The 15,560-nt window shown below is 57.5% G+C and overlaps 1 protein-coding gene across 1 annotated transcript in view; it reads left to right on the forward strand.

Moving 5' to 3' along the window:
• The window catches only part of TBC1D10A (TBC1 domain family member 10A), a 28,724-nt gene extending 14,425 nt beyond the window's left edge, over positions 1-14,299 (forward strand). Inside the window, exons 2-9 of the mRNA XM_005887513.2 lie at positions 3,577-3,676; positions 7,685-7,792; positions 11,101-11,207; positions 11,805-11,919; positions 12,003-12,068; positions 12,635-12,824; positions 12,948-13,102; positions 13,545-14,299. Of these exons, the coding sequence (XP_005887575.1) occupies positions 3,577-3,676; positions 7,685-7,792; positions 11,101-11,207; positions 11,805-11,919; positions 12,003-12,068; positions 12,635-12,824; positions 12,948-13,102; positions 13,545-14,015 (1,312 nt within the window). The 3' untranslated portion in view covers positions 14,016-14,299. The remainder of the gene's footprint in view (positions 1-3,576; positions 3,677-7,684; positions 7,793-11,100; positions 11,208-11,804; positions 11,920-12,002; positions 12,069-12,634; positions 12,825-12,947; positions 13,103-13,544) is intronic.
• The last annotated feature ends 1,261 nt before the right edge of the window (positions 14,300-15,560 follow it).

Raw genomic sequence — 15,560 nt, forward strand, 5'->3', positions numbered from 1 at the left:
GTTTGAATGCAGCTGCATGGCCTTGGGGGCTTCCCTGGTGGCTCAGAGGTAAAGAACCTGCCTGCAATCCCTGGGTCAGGAAGATCCCCTGAAGAAGGAAATGGCAACCCACTCCAGTGTTCTTGCCTGGGAAATCCCAGGCTTGAGGATTTGGCAGGCTACAGTCATGGGGTCACAAAAGAGTCAGACACGACTGAGACTAAACGGCAACAACATGGCCTTGAGCAAGGAGCTTAACTTTACTAAGTCTTGGATTCGACTTCTGGAAAATGGAGAGAATGTTATGGTTGGATTATTATGAAAGATACATGAAAATGATACATGTGTATATATATATTAGTATTTTAAGTAATATATAAATATTTTGAAAGATATTGGTAAGTAGTAAATGATTTAAAAATGGTAACTACTGTTGCTGCTGTTATTGTTGAAGTTGTCATTTTTATTATGTTGGGCCCCAAAAGTGTTGCTGTGACTTGGAGAGGGGAGAAGAAAAGGCATTCCAGGTAGGGGTGGGTGAGTGATGAGGGATAATTACATTTGTCTAATATGAGGCTGATCTGGCTGAGAATTGTGCAGCCTTAGAAGGGGGTGTTGCAGTAGACAGAAGGTACCAGAAAACTTAACAGTATGGCTTCAGCAATGAGGGTGACTTCACCTGGAGATGATGAAGGCCCAGCCCTGAGGAGTTCCACTAGGGACTGTCCTCATTAGACTCTTTTGGTTGCAGAGACTCCTTCAGGCCACCTTAAGGACAGAGGAGTTTTCTGCAAGGGTGAGTGAAACTCTCAGGCTGGAAGCATCCCCATGGGCCGTTTGGTCCCTTAAGTTGGCTATTTGGTTAGCCTCCCTGTCACTGGAAACTGGCTCACACTCCCCCCCCATTATTAGGAGGAAGCCACCTCAGGGCCTCCACACCGTGTCATCTGTAGAGATGCCAAGACCCCAGTCTACGTCACAGCTCCTTTCTGGGCATCTTTTGAGGGTCAGTTCACAGGGCAGGCCATCCAGCTGTATAGCAAACAGGCTCAGAGAGGGCAAGGGGCTATTGCAGAAGGAATTTCTATATCAGACAGCACTCTGATCAGATGCCTTTTGAGATCCTGACCCACCAGACTGGATGTGAACCTTTTGATTTTTCAGAAAATGGGTAGTGTGCAGCCATTCAGGAGCACATTCTGTGTGTGAAGAGAAGTTCACCTGTAGTTAGAAGGTGAAGTGCTGAGTGCCGGGTCCAGCAGGTGGTTAAACTCCTCTGCTGTTGGAGGAGAGGCCACTCAAATGACCATCTTTCCTCCAAAATTTCCCAATTTGAGGTTTTGAAAATAAAAATAGATCTTTCAATGAACATGTACATTTAAAGTAGTAGTGGATTTTTTGTTTGTTTCTGAGACGATCTTACCAAATCAATGGTGCAGTTTAAAATCAGTAGTGCCTTAGAATCCAGGAAATATGGTAGTTTGTTTTGTACCCATTTGAAATTCCGGTTTGAGGTTTGATGCTGGGTCTTTGAAACTGCAAAAGCTGTTATCTGACATCATTTAAAAGAACACTGAGCTTGAACGTGTTCCCCTGTGTATTTGTAGTTGGGAGACTGGGTATCTCTGTGGCCCTGCTGTCAGATCTTGTCAACAGAGACAGACTAGAGGGTCAGGGTGTCAGATGGGTATGTATTTAATCAGATGGGAATTGTCTGGAAACTGGTAATCTCAGGCAAAAGCCTTGCCCTCTTATGAGCCTCCATTGTCTCTTCTGCTCAGTGGGGCGATTGGATCAGATATTATCCACATTCATAGCTGCCAGAACTTCCTGTTGACTCCGTGTGGCTACCTCCTTTAGTTTAGATAACTAGAAGGCTCATCCCCTGACTTGTGTGAGGGAGTGCTTTGTAGTGATGGGAGGCGACCTGGCCTGTGATGCTGGACCTGGGTGTTTGGGGGCTGCCTGGAGATGTGCACACATTTCTTTGTAGATTACCTGATCTAAAGGTGTGGTCTCTGCTTTTCTCCTGAGGGGAGGGATAGGAAGGAGCCGGTCCTTGTGCCCCACTTCTGCCTCCAGTTAGTGAGAGGTGAGCGGGTGGCCTGTGTGGAGGGGCTGTTGTCTCTCCTCGGCTGATCAGCACCAGGGCTGCTCTCAGGTCTGTGCAGTTCTCCAGATAAAAAACCGAAGAAGAGGACCTGCCCTTTTGTGTCTGGGAGCCCTGCTCTGCCAGGGCCCCTCCCACTGCTCGTCCAACCAGTAAAAGTTCTAGCAGTGCATTTCCTTCCTGTAGAAAGAGAATTAGAGACTCAAGGCCTGGGCCAAACCCTGGCCCCGCTGTGTCCTGTTCCTGAGAGCCTCCACCCCACGCTGCGTTCTGGGAGGTCAGGCAGTGCTGAGTGCAAGCCCTTGGCTATGATCTGACTTGGATTTGAGTCTGGGTTTTTCCACTGATTTGCTGTTTGACTCTAAGCAATATACCCTTCCTGGGTATCTTACCTCTCAATAATGCCAGTATTTTTTAATTGGAAAAAAAGGGGGAGAGGCACAAGAAAGAAATTTAAAAGATCCATAATCTACTACTTTAAAAATAATTCTGAGAGTGCGTGTGTGTGTGTAGAGAAGGACACATACACGTTATTCTCACTGTTTTCTTACCAGTATTGCTCTGTAGGCTGAATACAAGGAAGCACGTGTAGAGGACGCAGCCTTCAGATGCTAGTCTTCTTCTCTTTCCCCCGTGGGTATGTGAACTCAGGAACTTCCAGGGACTCCCTCCTCGGAAGGAGCTCACTCACTCAAAGCACCCTCTAAGCCAGGGGTCTCGCCCAGTCTGCCGCAGCTGCTTTGGTGCTGCCCAGGGTAGGTCTCCAAGCTGAGGTGTTTCCCCACCAGCTCTCGTGGGCGTTCAGAGCCTGTAGAATGTCAGTGCCATGAGGGCTGGGACTTGTTCTAGTCACACGACTGTACCCCACAGTTTACCCAGACGCCCTGGCCCTAGAGCTCCGCCTGGATAGCTGTGACAGTGGTTCCATGAGTGGATGTGCAAATTCGAGTGGTGTCTGAGGGGGCTTTGAAGTGTAATTGAATTTGGATAGGCAGAGACAACTTGGAGTGTGTTTCCGCAAAGGGACTGGCATGAGCAAAGGCTGAGAGGGGAACAGGGCCAGGGCGTAATTGGGGAAACCATGAGTAACAGCTTTGTTAGAATGCAGAGGTGAGCATGGTGTCCCTGTACTTGTTTGACTAGTTTTCCGTCCAGCTTTGTACCGTGCATGCTGGTTCTCTGAAGAGGCTTGTTTATCGACACAGATCCAGGGTGGGAGTGCTGTGCTTTGGTGCACAGGTGCAGGCACTGGGGCCCCTGGTCCCTTGACACATGGGGGAGTGAGTGCTTGAACCTAGTGTCTCTTCAGCCTGTGCCTTCTAGGGAGGGCGTTGTGTCCCTCGCGTCTGTGTTAGAGGGTTCTTGAGTTAGCCCCATAGGGGACGGCAGGGGGAGGGACGGGGACTGACCAGGCTGGTACCTGGGGCCTCAGCCAGGGCCTTTGCTTCTCTCGGCACCTCTGACGGGCCCTGCCCTCTGCTCCACAGGCTGGAGGAAGTCCCCCTGGAGGTGCTGAGGCAGAGGGAGTCCAAGTGGCTGGACATGCTCAACAACTGGGACAAGTGGATGGCCAAGAAGCACAAAAAGGTGAGGGGCCTGGCCTTAGCCTGGGGCTGGGAGTCGCAGTGGGGGAGGCAGGGGCTGCATCACTTGGAGGAGCAGGAGGGTCTCCAGCCACCCAGTGTCCCCCCACCGGCTTGGAAATGGGGACAGAAGCTGGTCCTCCCAGATGACTTCAGACTGACGCAGATTCTTGAGTCACACTGCAGAGCCGCGCTCAGCTGAAGGCCCTTCAGGCAGCTTTCCTGCAGCGCTCCTGGGGCAAGTCTTTACCACTGCTTACCACCTAGGGGCGGACTTGATATACTAATAGTGGCTAATGTATGTTGACGCAGCGTGCTGGGCACTTAGCTGGGTCATCCTTACAGCACCCCAGTGAGGTTGGTGGTGGTGGTATCCCCACTTATGACTGATGGCAGAGTCAAAGTTTGAACCCAGGAGTCTAACTAGTGCCTGCACGCTTCGCCACCACAATAAGGGGCCTTCTTTACCCTCTAGATTAATTCGATGAGTTCCCTCTTGTCCCCTAGCCAAAGCAAAAAGAAGGAAAAGTGACTTCACAGTTTAATGGTCTCATAAAAATGAAAATACCAGTGGTTCTTTTCTGGTGGGCTGTATTTAGGTGCCAGCTCTGCCACACTGTAGGCGCATCCTTGTCCACCACATGTATGTTGATACTCTTGTTCACCTTAGCAGGGTCTGTTCACTCCCTGGCTGAGCGGAGCCCGTCTGCAGTCCCACTGCTGGGGTCTCTCTGCACAAGTCGCCAGCGCACAGTGGCCCCCTCGCCCGCATCGTCAGCTGACATGCTGGTCTGGGCCAAGCTGGCACAGCCACGGCAGGGCTGAGCAGAAACCAGGGCCAAAGGTCACATTTGGGCTTGGGTTCAGCCATACAGCCCCAACTCTCCAAGCCCATGGCTAGCAGAGTGACTTTGGGCAATCACTTCACTCCCCCAGCCTCAGTTTCCCTGCCCAAGTGGGAATGAGCGTCCTGTTGCAAGGCTCCTCCTGTAAAGCCCTGTGCCTGTGGGAGGAGAGAGGCACCCAGACCGGGGCTCTTTCTTACTGTTCTATGTGGACTTTGGGGCTTTCATTTTTTGCTTATTAGAAAAAATTTCACTTAAAAAAATACTTTTTTAAGGCAGTTGTTGCCCAGCTGCTTCCTGCCTGACTCTGGGGTCTGTTTGCCTGCTTCCTCAGCCCTCAGGCCTTTACCCTGAGCTTCAGCTCCTCTCACCGTCTGCGGAGGTGACTTGAGGCTGGCAGGAAGATGGCTATGGCATTCTCACCCCCGCCTCCTCGCAGATGGGGATTCCAGAGGGGTTCCAGCATCACTTCTTCTTCCCCTTTGCTTCCCTGGCACTGCGGTTAGAGACCAGGGCTACCCGCCCAGCCGGGGCCACCAGAGGAGGCTGCACTCCACCCTCGCAGGAACCCTAGCACACAGCTTATCTGCTGGCACTCTGGCTCCGGAGCTCTCACTGCCTTGCCGTGCCAGCTGGGTTAGAGGTGGTGGCACAGGAAGGACGACACCTGCACCCAGAAGTGGATCCAGACCCCCACCCCCTGCACGGATCCCGAGTCCCCGGGACCCGCCAGGCCCTGCAGAGAGACAGGGTGCTGGCTGGAATGCTGTCTTCCCCTGTCAGGCTCTGCCCTCCTTGAGCTCAGCAGGCTAGGTGTGGCTTCTCTCAGTTGTCATCAGAACTCTCCTTTCCCAAGGCCTTACCTCAGATAATGGCAATTCCTGTGCTTTCCGTTTGCTGAGCACTCCCTCTGGCTTTACCCTTGCTCATCCCCACCTCTGCCTCTCCCTAAGAGGTTAACATCTCCAGCACCCTGAGCTGAGGAGGATGCCAGATGCCAGAGGCCAGATGGGGAAGGTTAGTTGCTCAGTCGTGTCCAACTCTGCGACCCCATGGACTGTAGCCCGCCAGGCTCCTCTGTCCATGGGATTTCCCAGGCAAGAATACTGGAGTGGTTGCCATTTCCTCCTCCAGGAGATCTTCTTGACCTAGGGATCAAACCCAAATCTCCTGTATTGCAGGCAGATTCTTTACCACTGAGCCACTGAGGAAGCTGGTTGTATTCCCAGCTCTCCATCCCCACCTCCCCCACCTTGGGCCTGGGTGAGGCCGGGCCTCTCTGAGAGCTTAGTGGACTGAAGGTATTCCTGGACTCTCCACGGTCCTGAGCAGACCGAGGGTGATGGGGCTGCAATGATATGTGGGGGCCAGCTCAGCTGAGCTTGGCCCTGGGGAGCCTGAAGGGCCTGTGGTTCCAGGTCTTGTGCACCCCTTTGCCAAAGCCCGGCCAGACCACGTGGCTTCCTTCAGGAGACCCCAGTCCCACAGCAGCAGGAAAGTGTCCATGGAGTCAGGTCGGTCCCTTCTGCTCCCTTCCTCTCCCCGCTTTGCAGGCAGTCCCAGAAGCACAACTTGGCTCCTCTGACCAGCCACTCTGCTCTTCCCCCACTGCCCTCAGCCTGCCTGCCTGTCTCCTTCCTGGTTCTTGACTCCCTCTGACCCTTGGAAAGTTTTCTCTTGTTTATGCTGGTCATTAGAAAGCCGGGCCTCCTGTGCTCCCTCCTCAGAGAGCCTCCCAGGGGACTCTCTCAGGGGGTTTCCAGATGAGGGGACTTAGGAGTGAGCCCGGGGCCCAGGGCCTCTGAGTCGGGTGTCCTCCCGGGATTGGAGGGGCAGAGAGGAAGCCATCATTTATTAACACCGACTGTGTCAGGCCCCGTGCTAGGCATGTGCCCTCTGCACTACTTCTGATAGAATCCTAGTTGTTACCATTTTGATCTTACAGTTGATAAGAGGTGATGGGCTGAGGTCAGCGCTGGATTCAAACTCATCATCCAGGCACCGTCCACTTCCCACTGCCCTGAGCTCCCATCTCCACCCCAGGCCAGGCTGCTCGGTGCAGGGGCCGAGGGCAGTGTCACCTGACAGTTCCCCACCCTCTTTCCAGAGGAATGGTGCCTCTGCCTTTGCCCTCAATCTCTTTGACCCTTGGCCTTGAGGTCAAGGAGCATGATCAGGGCACCTGCCTTCGAGCCTCACTCTGCCCTCAAGCCCAGAGGAAGCTCATCTCCCCATGTGACTTGGAGAGGCCTGAGAAGTGAGCACCCAGGGCTCGGTTCTCCAGGCTGTGTGGTGTGGCTGGAAGTTGGCGTGGTCCCTGATGGAATGACCTTAATATTGTCCCCACTCTGTGCCTCAGTTTCTCCATCTGTAAAACATGATGCTTTCTCAAGCTGGGTTTGGCAGTGGAAGCCTTTTTTCTGTTGAAGAGAACAAGCGTACGCATTGAGCACTAGCTCTGGGTCGTGAGATCCCCAGACACTTCCTCCCTCCCCTCTCCCAGGCCGTGATGGGGAAGGCCGGGGTCACTTTAGCCTGGGATCAGGACTCACACCCAGACCAGTTGCCTCCACCCTGGTCTGGAAATCGTGAGAGCTCGGGGTCAGGGAGAGCAGAAGAGAGGGGATTCTTGACCAAACAAGGGGGGGCCTGTTCTGATCACCTCCTGTCTTCTTCCTGAATTCTGCTGAGATCTTTCCTCTCTAGGCTGGATGTATCTTGCCACACAGCTGCTTAAACACTCCCATGAAAGCACCCAGGACACGTCTCTGGGCACATTCCAGGTCATCTTGTGAGCTGCTTTCCCTGTGGCTGAGCCATGTTCCACATCGTGCAGATCCCTTCCTGATGACATCCCAGGGGCTCCTCTAACTTGTCTGGTTCCATTTGGATTCAGAAAATTGAGATGGGGATTCATAACCCTGTGTGGACTTCAAGAATCCTTGTGTTGTCACTGGGCCAGGGAACACAGGGCTGCTGCCGTCACCTGCTGGCAGCAGACCCAGTGCAGTGTTGGAGCAACAGAGGTGGAGTCCGCTTTTCCCCCCGTTCCGCTCTTGCCCCCGTGCTCACTGAAGGCCTGACGAGCACCAGCCTCTTGGGGGCTAGGGAGGGGGCAGCGGGCAGCCTGGCTGGATGCACAGGCATGGCCTCCCTTTGACTTCCAGATCCGGCTGCGGTGCCAGAAGGGCATCCCACCTTCTCTGCGGGGCCGTGCTTGGCAGTACCTGTCAGGAGGCAAGGTGAAGCTGCAGCAGAACCCTGGAAAGTTCGATGTGAGTTGCCCTTCCTTCCCCTGCCCTCCCTTCCTCGTCTCTGGACATCTTCCGAGGGCGCAGTGATCCTCTGTGCTCAGGGGACCTCTCGCCTCCAGAGCCGACTGCCAGGCCTGGTCAGTCTGTGACTCGGGGCTCCACTCGTCTGAGGCACCAGCCCTGAGCAGGCCTCAGTGGGGTGGACAGACTGGCAGCCGCCCAGATTTGCTCTCTTGGACTTGGTGGACTACCTCTCAGCTCTTGGTTATTGGGAGGGACACTCAGAGCCCTTCCCTGACCACCTGGGGCCTGAGCTCTGGGCCTTCGGGGGCTGCCCAGCAGGGTCACAGGACCCTAACACCTTTTGACTTCCGTCCTCTACTCTTTCTCTTGCCTCATCCAAGCCAGCTAAACTTGGTTCACCCGTGTTGCTTATGGGCTTGTCTGTTCCGGGGGTGGCAGAGCCAAACCAGTGTCCTTAGAGTTTAGAAGCCAGTCAGGGGTCAGACAGGATACCCTCTGACAGCCATGCCTTCCCCTCCCACTGCTCCCCACCTCAGATTGCCAAGGTGGAGCACACCCCTCTATTCATGAGGCTTCTTGGGGCCCCCCTGGCCCAGGCTGCTCCTCCAGCCTGCTTCTCTAGGGAACTCGGCGAGTCAGTTGGCTTTCCCGGGGCTGCCCCAGCTCACCTGCCAGACTTGGCCCCAGGCCTCAGGGCACCTCTCAGGCTCTTGGGACTGATGCTAGGCAGTGAGAGAGCTGTCAGTCAGCAGCTCCCTGTTGACAAAATTCATGCTTCAGTGAACAGCCCTCTCCCGCCAAACCTATTCCTGGAGCTGCTGCTGTAGACCGGGAGGTGGGGAGAGTGGCCCAGGGGACGGGGGTTGCTGGAGTGTCTGGCTGAGGGCAGGCCTGAATCAGGGGTCAGGCTGTCCCACAGAGCACCGACATCATGCCCACTCAGGCAGCCTCTTGGCTCCAGAGTCTTCCTCCCTGTGGCTACATCACTTCCATGTCAGGGGGCTGCCTTCTGGCAGAGTGGGAGGCTCAGGGGTGGGGTGGGAACGTCACCAAGGCCCTAGGTTACCTTCAGCCACCAGAGCACAGCCTGAGAGCCGAGGGAGCTCGGGGGCCCGGTCAGCCTCCTGGTTCCAGTTAGCAGACGTGATGCCTCTGAGGAGCAGCGGAGTGCAGAGCTCTCTGTGCTGTGTATGTCTGGGGAGTGGTACGTCCTGAGAGGGGTTGGCTGCCTCTGGAGTCTGAAGGTTGCTTGCGGGAGGACGTAGATTGGCCCAGAAAGCCCTTCATGATGTTTTGAACCTTAGTGGCAGGGCCCCGAAGCTATCCTGGGGGCCAGGACAGTGGTTTGTGAGCACAGCAGGAGGGACTCTGCCTGCCTGTGGGGTGGAGGAAGTGGACGGGGAGAGAAGCTGCCTCTGGCTGCTGGGGCAAGAGACCACAGGCAGGGGCTCCGCGAGGGGCTGTGGTGCAGCAATCCTGCCCCTGCAGGCCCGCGCTGACCCCAGCCTCCGCCATCAGCGCAGGCTCCACACCCCGGCAGCTCCTCCTCCTCTGCGCTGGCCACTTCTTCCTCCTTCCTCAGGCAGGACAGGACCTTCCAGTCTTTTTCTTCCCTGGTTTTCTTCTCTGATTTCCCTTCTTGACAACGCCAGCACCTGCAGGCTCCATGGGGGCTGCGGTAACTGCATCACCCCCAGCGGCCCCTATCTGCCTTGGACTCTCGGCACCCTTTCTCCCTGCAGGCCCTTCGGCTGCACCTTTCCCTTTCTGAGGGGTGGTGACGCTGAGTGCCGTGAGCTGCTGAGGAACCCAATGAGCGTGTTCTAGGAACCTTAGGTTCCCAGGTCCACACCTCAGGGGAACCTTCAGGAGAACTTGTGGGACCCTCCTTTCCTTCCTGACAAAAGCAGACCTGCACTGTACTCAAGACAGTGTCTCGGATCAGGACCGCATCCTGACCTGCAGGTGCTTGGGGCACTAGCGGCCCCGCCGAGGGGGGTTGCGCAGGCACAGGTCTCGTGTGCACCTGCCCCAGGGCCCACTGTCCAGACCCTGCGCCCCTCCCTTCACCCTCCAGCCTCCAACACTCCTTTGTCTCAGTGTTTACCCTCTTGTATCAAGTTACCTGACACCCTAGGGTCCTTATTTCAATCCTGGGACACCCCCACTGAGGAGGCACAGAGGGAAAGGGACTTGTATGAAGTCACCTGCCGGGCAGGGGCCTGGGCCTACACCCACTGATGTGTTTGCTGTGGACCCAGCCTTCCTCCTGGGGCCCTCCTTGCACTGCCCAACACGTAGACAACAAGGGCTCTGTCTGCTTCCCTGCTCAGCCCTCCAGGCATCCTTTCCACTGAGTTGTTTCTTTCTTTTTTGAAAGCTGAGGTTATGAACTTACATAAAGTAAAGTGCACAGATCTTAAGCACACAGTTCAGAGAGTTTGGACAAATAATATATACCCCTGTAACCAACAAGCAAGTAAGATAGAGGACATTTCAAGTAATTGAGACAGGATCTTTCTTTGTGTAGTAGCTTTGTTTTCATAAATGGAACTCATGCAAAAATGTTCACGAAATTTCAAAGAAAAGAGTAAAAATTTGCTGAAACCCCAGCACCCAGAGATGGCTCTGAGGCTAATGGTGTGACAGATGTCATGACGTTGCTCAGGGTAGCAGAACACACACACACACACACACACACGCTTCCTGAATGGGTGGCACCTCTTGTACAGGGAGGTGGGTAGCACAGGAGTTGGGGTTGACAGCTCTGAGTCAGCCTGGCTTCCAGACCCAGCTGCATCATTTTTCTAGCCACAAGGCATCAGGCAAGTGGCTTTTCTTTGACCCTCAGTTCCTCACCTGTGAACAGTGTAACGACAGACCTGTCTCTGGGGGGCTGAGGAGAACATTCGGCAAGGCCCACGTGTGCCATCTCAAGTGGTGCTCCGGGTGATGCTCCCAGGTGGGAGTTGTTGCTTCCAAGTTGCCTTCCATCTTCAGGGGGTAACAAGGTGTTTGAGTCCTGAATGAAGTACCTGGAGGTTATCTCAAGCTACAGCTATGTCAGGCACTCTTACCCACGTGGGTCTTCCTCCTGGAGCCTAGGTAGCCCCTCAGGGTTTCCAGGACTCTGCTCCCCTTGTCTGTGCTCCGCCCAAGCTTCCTGACTTGTCCTCGGGGAGGCCCAGTCAGGATGGGATCAGGTGGACATTGTCCCTGGTGATGGGGCCTCCTCCATAACCTGGGACGATGATATCCTCCCAGCCATCCTAACTCCTAAGAGATGCTCTTGACCTTGCTTCCAGGAGCTGGACATGTCCCCTGGGGACCCCAAGTGGCTGGATGTGATTGAGCGTGACCTGCACCGGCAGTTCCCTTTCCACGAGATGTTTGTGTCCCGGGGGGGCCACGGGTGAGCAGGCTGGCCCTTGTGGGCTGTCCCTTTCCCTCAGAGAGAGGAGGTAAAATGAATCTGGCGGCACGTTGGGGGTCCCGGAAGCTGGAGGATCCTGACTGCACTGTTAGTTCCCTATTTGGTTCAAACCAAAGATGGGTCCTCTTAGGTCTGGGTCACTTCATCCTGTACTTCCCAGAGAGTTAGGCTTGCCTGGCCTGGCCTTCCTCTGGAAACAGGAAGATGCACAAATCGAGTGGGGAGAAAGAAGGCTGGCGAGAGCTGGGTGGGTACAAGGTATGCAGGAAAGGAGAGACGTGGCGGCCAGGCCGGGACCGAGACAGACCTGGGACGGGGCTGGCCTGGCCGAGGGGCCACAGCTGCTAAGCCAGGGGCCACGCCCCCTGCCCCGGCCCTGCTCCCCGCTTTCTTTTTGAGCCTCTGCCCTCACCTGTCAAAGGAGGGTGCAGGGGCTGCAGAGGAGGACTGACCCCTGGTGACCCCAGTCTGCAGGGAAGTGCAGCCTCTGAGTCAGGTCTGGCCCAGTGGGGCACAGGTGAGGCCTGTGGGTGGCCGAGTCCACCCGTCAGCCCTTCCCTGCTCACCTCTCCGCAGCCAGCAGGACCTGTTCCGGGTGCTAAAGGCCTACACACTGTACCGACCCGAGGAGGGCTACTGCCAGGCCCAGGCACCCATCGCCGCCGTGCTGCTCATGCACATGCCCGCCGAGGTACCCTTAGGCCACGGGCGGGTGGGCAGACAGGCGGCCGGGGAACACCCAGCAGCCAGGCCTCACGTCTCTCTTGCCCACAGCAAGCCTTTTGGTGCCTGGTGCAGATCTGTGAGAAGTACCTGCCCGGCTACTACAGTGAGAAGCTGGTGAGTGCTTGCCAGCCTGGCCCTGGCCTGAGACCCGCCCCAGACCTGCCACCTTTGTGGCCTCTCCAGACCTTAACTCCCTGTGCCCCTGGAAGTCCCTCCCGGCCTCCCACTTCCACCCTCCCTCCACCTCTGCCTCCCTATGGCTGTTCCTCCAGGGCACCACGCTCCTCCTGCCTTGGCCTTCCAATAGGCTTAATCCTCCGCCCCTTCCTTCCTCTGATAACTCTTCTTTCCTCTCAGCTTTCAGCCCACGAGCTTTCCCTGACCTGACAGGCGGGGCCTCTGGCACATGCCCCCCAGGGTCTTGTTCCTGCCGTGCCCTTAGAGGGCACTTAGCCCCCTCCCTCCCTCTGCTCCCTCAGCCCGATGCTTCTGTGGTTTGTGTCTGTCTGCCTCTCTGCAGGACACGCTCAGTGAGGGGGACTAGCTGTGTCTGGTGTGCTTATCATTGCAACCCAGCACCCAGCAGGAGCTTGGCACCCTGCAGCGTGAGCCGCCTGAGGAGCCAGGGGTGGCTGCTGCGGGCCCTCGGTCACGGCCCGGTGGCTTCCCTGTCCCCCCAGGAGGCCATCCAGCTGGACGGGGAGATCCTCTTCTCGCTGCTGCAGAAGGTGTCTCCCGTGGCCCACAAGCACCTCAGCCAGCAGAAGATCGACCCGCTGCTCTACATGACCGAGTGGTTCATGTGCGCCTTCTCGCGCACCTTGCCCTGGAGCTCCGTGCTGCGTGTCTGGGACATGTTCTTCTGTGAAGGTACTGGGCTGGGCTCGGGGCGGCACCCCTGCCACCAGTCCAGTTCACGGGGGGGCCTCTGTTTGCAGAGAAACTCCCCAGAGCAGCCCCCACCGCCCACATTCACTGCCTGCCCCCCTGCAGGAGTCAAGATCATCTTCCGGGTGGGCTTGGTGCTGCTGAAGCAGGCGCTGGGCTCCCCCGAGAAGGTCCGAGGCTGCCAAGGCCAGTACGAGACCATCGAGCGGCTGCGGAGCCTCAACCCCAAGGTCATGCAGGAGGCGTTCCTGGTCCAGGAGGTACAGCCACCCCTGCCCCTCACCCCCGGAGGGAGGGGGAGACTGAGGGCCTGGTGGGGGCCTGCGGCCTTGTGCTCAGCAGCCCAAGACGGTGTGGACAGACCTCGTCCTTCTGTCTGAACAAGGAGAGGGGCACAGAGAGGCCCAGATCCCCCTAGAAGGAATGAGTAGGTGCGGCCCCCACCCATCAAGCCTTGGCTTTATTTTCCCGTTTTTCTGTCTTGTGGATCTTTGTCTCTGGGGGGCTGGAGTGAGGCGATACACAGGTAGGCAGGAGGACTCGTGGCTTTCTCCTCCGAGGCGGTGGGCCTCGAGGGCCTGGCTCACCTGGCAGTCACTCTGGGGCCTGTGACCACCGTCCTGTGGTCAGCCCGCATGGCCCGGGCTGGGAGGCGGAAGGGGACAGCTCTTCCTGACGCCCCCTGCCTTCACCGCCCCACAGGTGGTGGAGCTGCCAGTGACGGAGCGCCAGATCGAGCGCGAGCACCTCATCCAGCTGCGGCGCTGGCAGGAGACGCGGGGGGAGCTGCAGTGCCCGTCCCCACCCAGGCTGCACGGCGCCAAGGCCATCCTGGAGGCAGAGCCGGGCCCACGGCCCAGCCTGCAGCCCTCACCATCCATCCGCCTGCCCCTGGACGCCCCCCTCTCTGGCTCCAAAGGCAAGTCCAAGGCATCCAAGCAGGTCCAGAAGGAGCCGCGGGAGCCGGCGAGGGAGAGTGGGCAGCGGGACCAGCCGCCTGCTGCGAGTCAAGCCAAGGCAGCGGCTGCCGCAGGAGATGCATCACCCCCACAGGATATGCCCGTGCAGGACCCAGCCCCCCAGGACCCCCAGGGCTCGGCCCCTTGGGACTCAGCCCACCACCGCTCCCGGGAGAGCCTGACGTCCCAGGAGAGCGAGGACACCTACTTGTAACCCTGGTAGCTCAGGCCCCTGGGCTGGGGTCTCCACACACCACACGGTTCACTGACTGACTGACACTCCAGGGCCCGCGCACCCTCCGAGGGCCCGCTGCCTGGCCCCAGGCGGCAGAGAGTCTGGCTGGCCCAGCACAGATTCTGCCTGAGTCTCCTTATTTATTTTCTCCAGAGTGGAGCTCGGGCCGGCCCAGCTGGGGCGGGTAGAAGTGCGGGCCGATGGGTGGGGCCTCACCCAGCCCCTCCTGGGGGGATGCTCCCCAGGGCCAGGGCACGGATGTGGTGGGGGTGGGGGGTGGGGAGGTTCTTTGTGTAAAATAGAAACATGGTTTTGTACAGAAATAAACAGGCTTGTGTAGAGAGCTGGTGTGTATCTTGGGACTGGGAAGGGGGTCCCACCTCTAGGGCTCAGCATCTCCTCCACACCCTACAGAGGCCCCCATCCCGGCCCCAATTTCCCCTACTTCATCCCCCCGGCCCATGGCCACGGCCTGCCAAGGGTGAGGGTCACCAGGGCTAAGGCAGAGCAGGGCCTGCTCCCCAGGCCTTGATCCCTGCCCGTCACAGAGGTGAGGGGCTCCGTAAGTCCTTCCGGAGTCCTCCTCCTCCAGGGGCTGGCCTGGATGCCACTTTGGACCCCAGTAAGGTACTCGTTCTGGGCCGGTGCTGGTGCCAAGGGTGGGTGGTTGTGAAGAACTACCCTCTCATGCTTAGCGCAGGCCTCCATCCAAGTTAGAGGGGTGCGGGGCGAAGCCTGAATCTGTGATACGAGGTGCCTGCTGGCCGCTTACCGAGCTGGGCACATGCCAGGCTGGGCTGGCTGATTGACGACTGGGTGGGCTTCATCCCTATCCCCGTTTTACAGAGGAGGAAGCAGAGGAGCTGACTGGGAGAGGTGAAGCTGATCCAGATTGGGACCCAGAGCCCCTCGCTACCTCTCCTGACTAGGGTGACCTGACTCCGCATTGAGGACCCAGGCAGGCAGTGTGGTGACCAGCAAGGGTGAGAACAGGGTGTCCCTGGGAGAGGCCCCCCTTCTGCTGAGGAAGCAGCTTTTCCAGTCAAACAATAGTGGCTGTTCCTGGCAGGCCACCAGGCTGGGCGGGCCGGGTGGGGGTGCCGGGGGAGAGGGAGGGAGGAGCAGAGCCTCCCTGGGAGCGTTTAGGCATCGCAGGGCTGCGGCCTTGGCCTGGGACGCCCTGTTCTGGTAGAAACAGGGATACTGAGGCTGAGGAGGTCAAGGGTCACATGAACTTTTCAGGGCAAACCACCTACTTCTCACCTCCTGCCGCTCCCCCCCTGTGGCTTCCTATGCCACCTGCCCCTGAATTGAGGGCTCGGCCTCAGAGGACACTCCCCTCCCCGGCCCTCCAAGGGACTGGCCAGGATCAGTGGCTGCGGCGTTCCATGGGGACCCACTGAGCCGGAGAGTCTAGGGAGGGCAAGTGCTGCCCCTCTTCCATCCGCCTACCGTAAAGCCTGCCGAGCGGGCAGGAGGCCTGCTCAGACCTGCTGGGTCCATCAGACCCGAGTCCTGCTCTAA

The sequence above is a fragment of the Bos mutus genome, chromosome 17, assembly GCF_027580195.1.
Source record: "Bos mutus isolate GX-2022 chromosome 17, NWIPB_WYAK_1.1, whole genome shotgun sequence".
NCBI lineage: Eukaryota > Metazoa > Chordata > Mammalia > Artiodactyla > Bovidae > Bos > Bos mutus.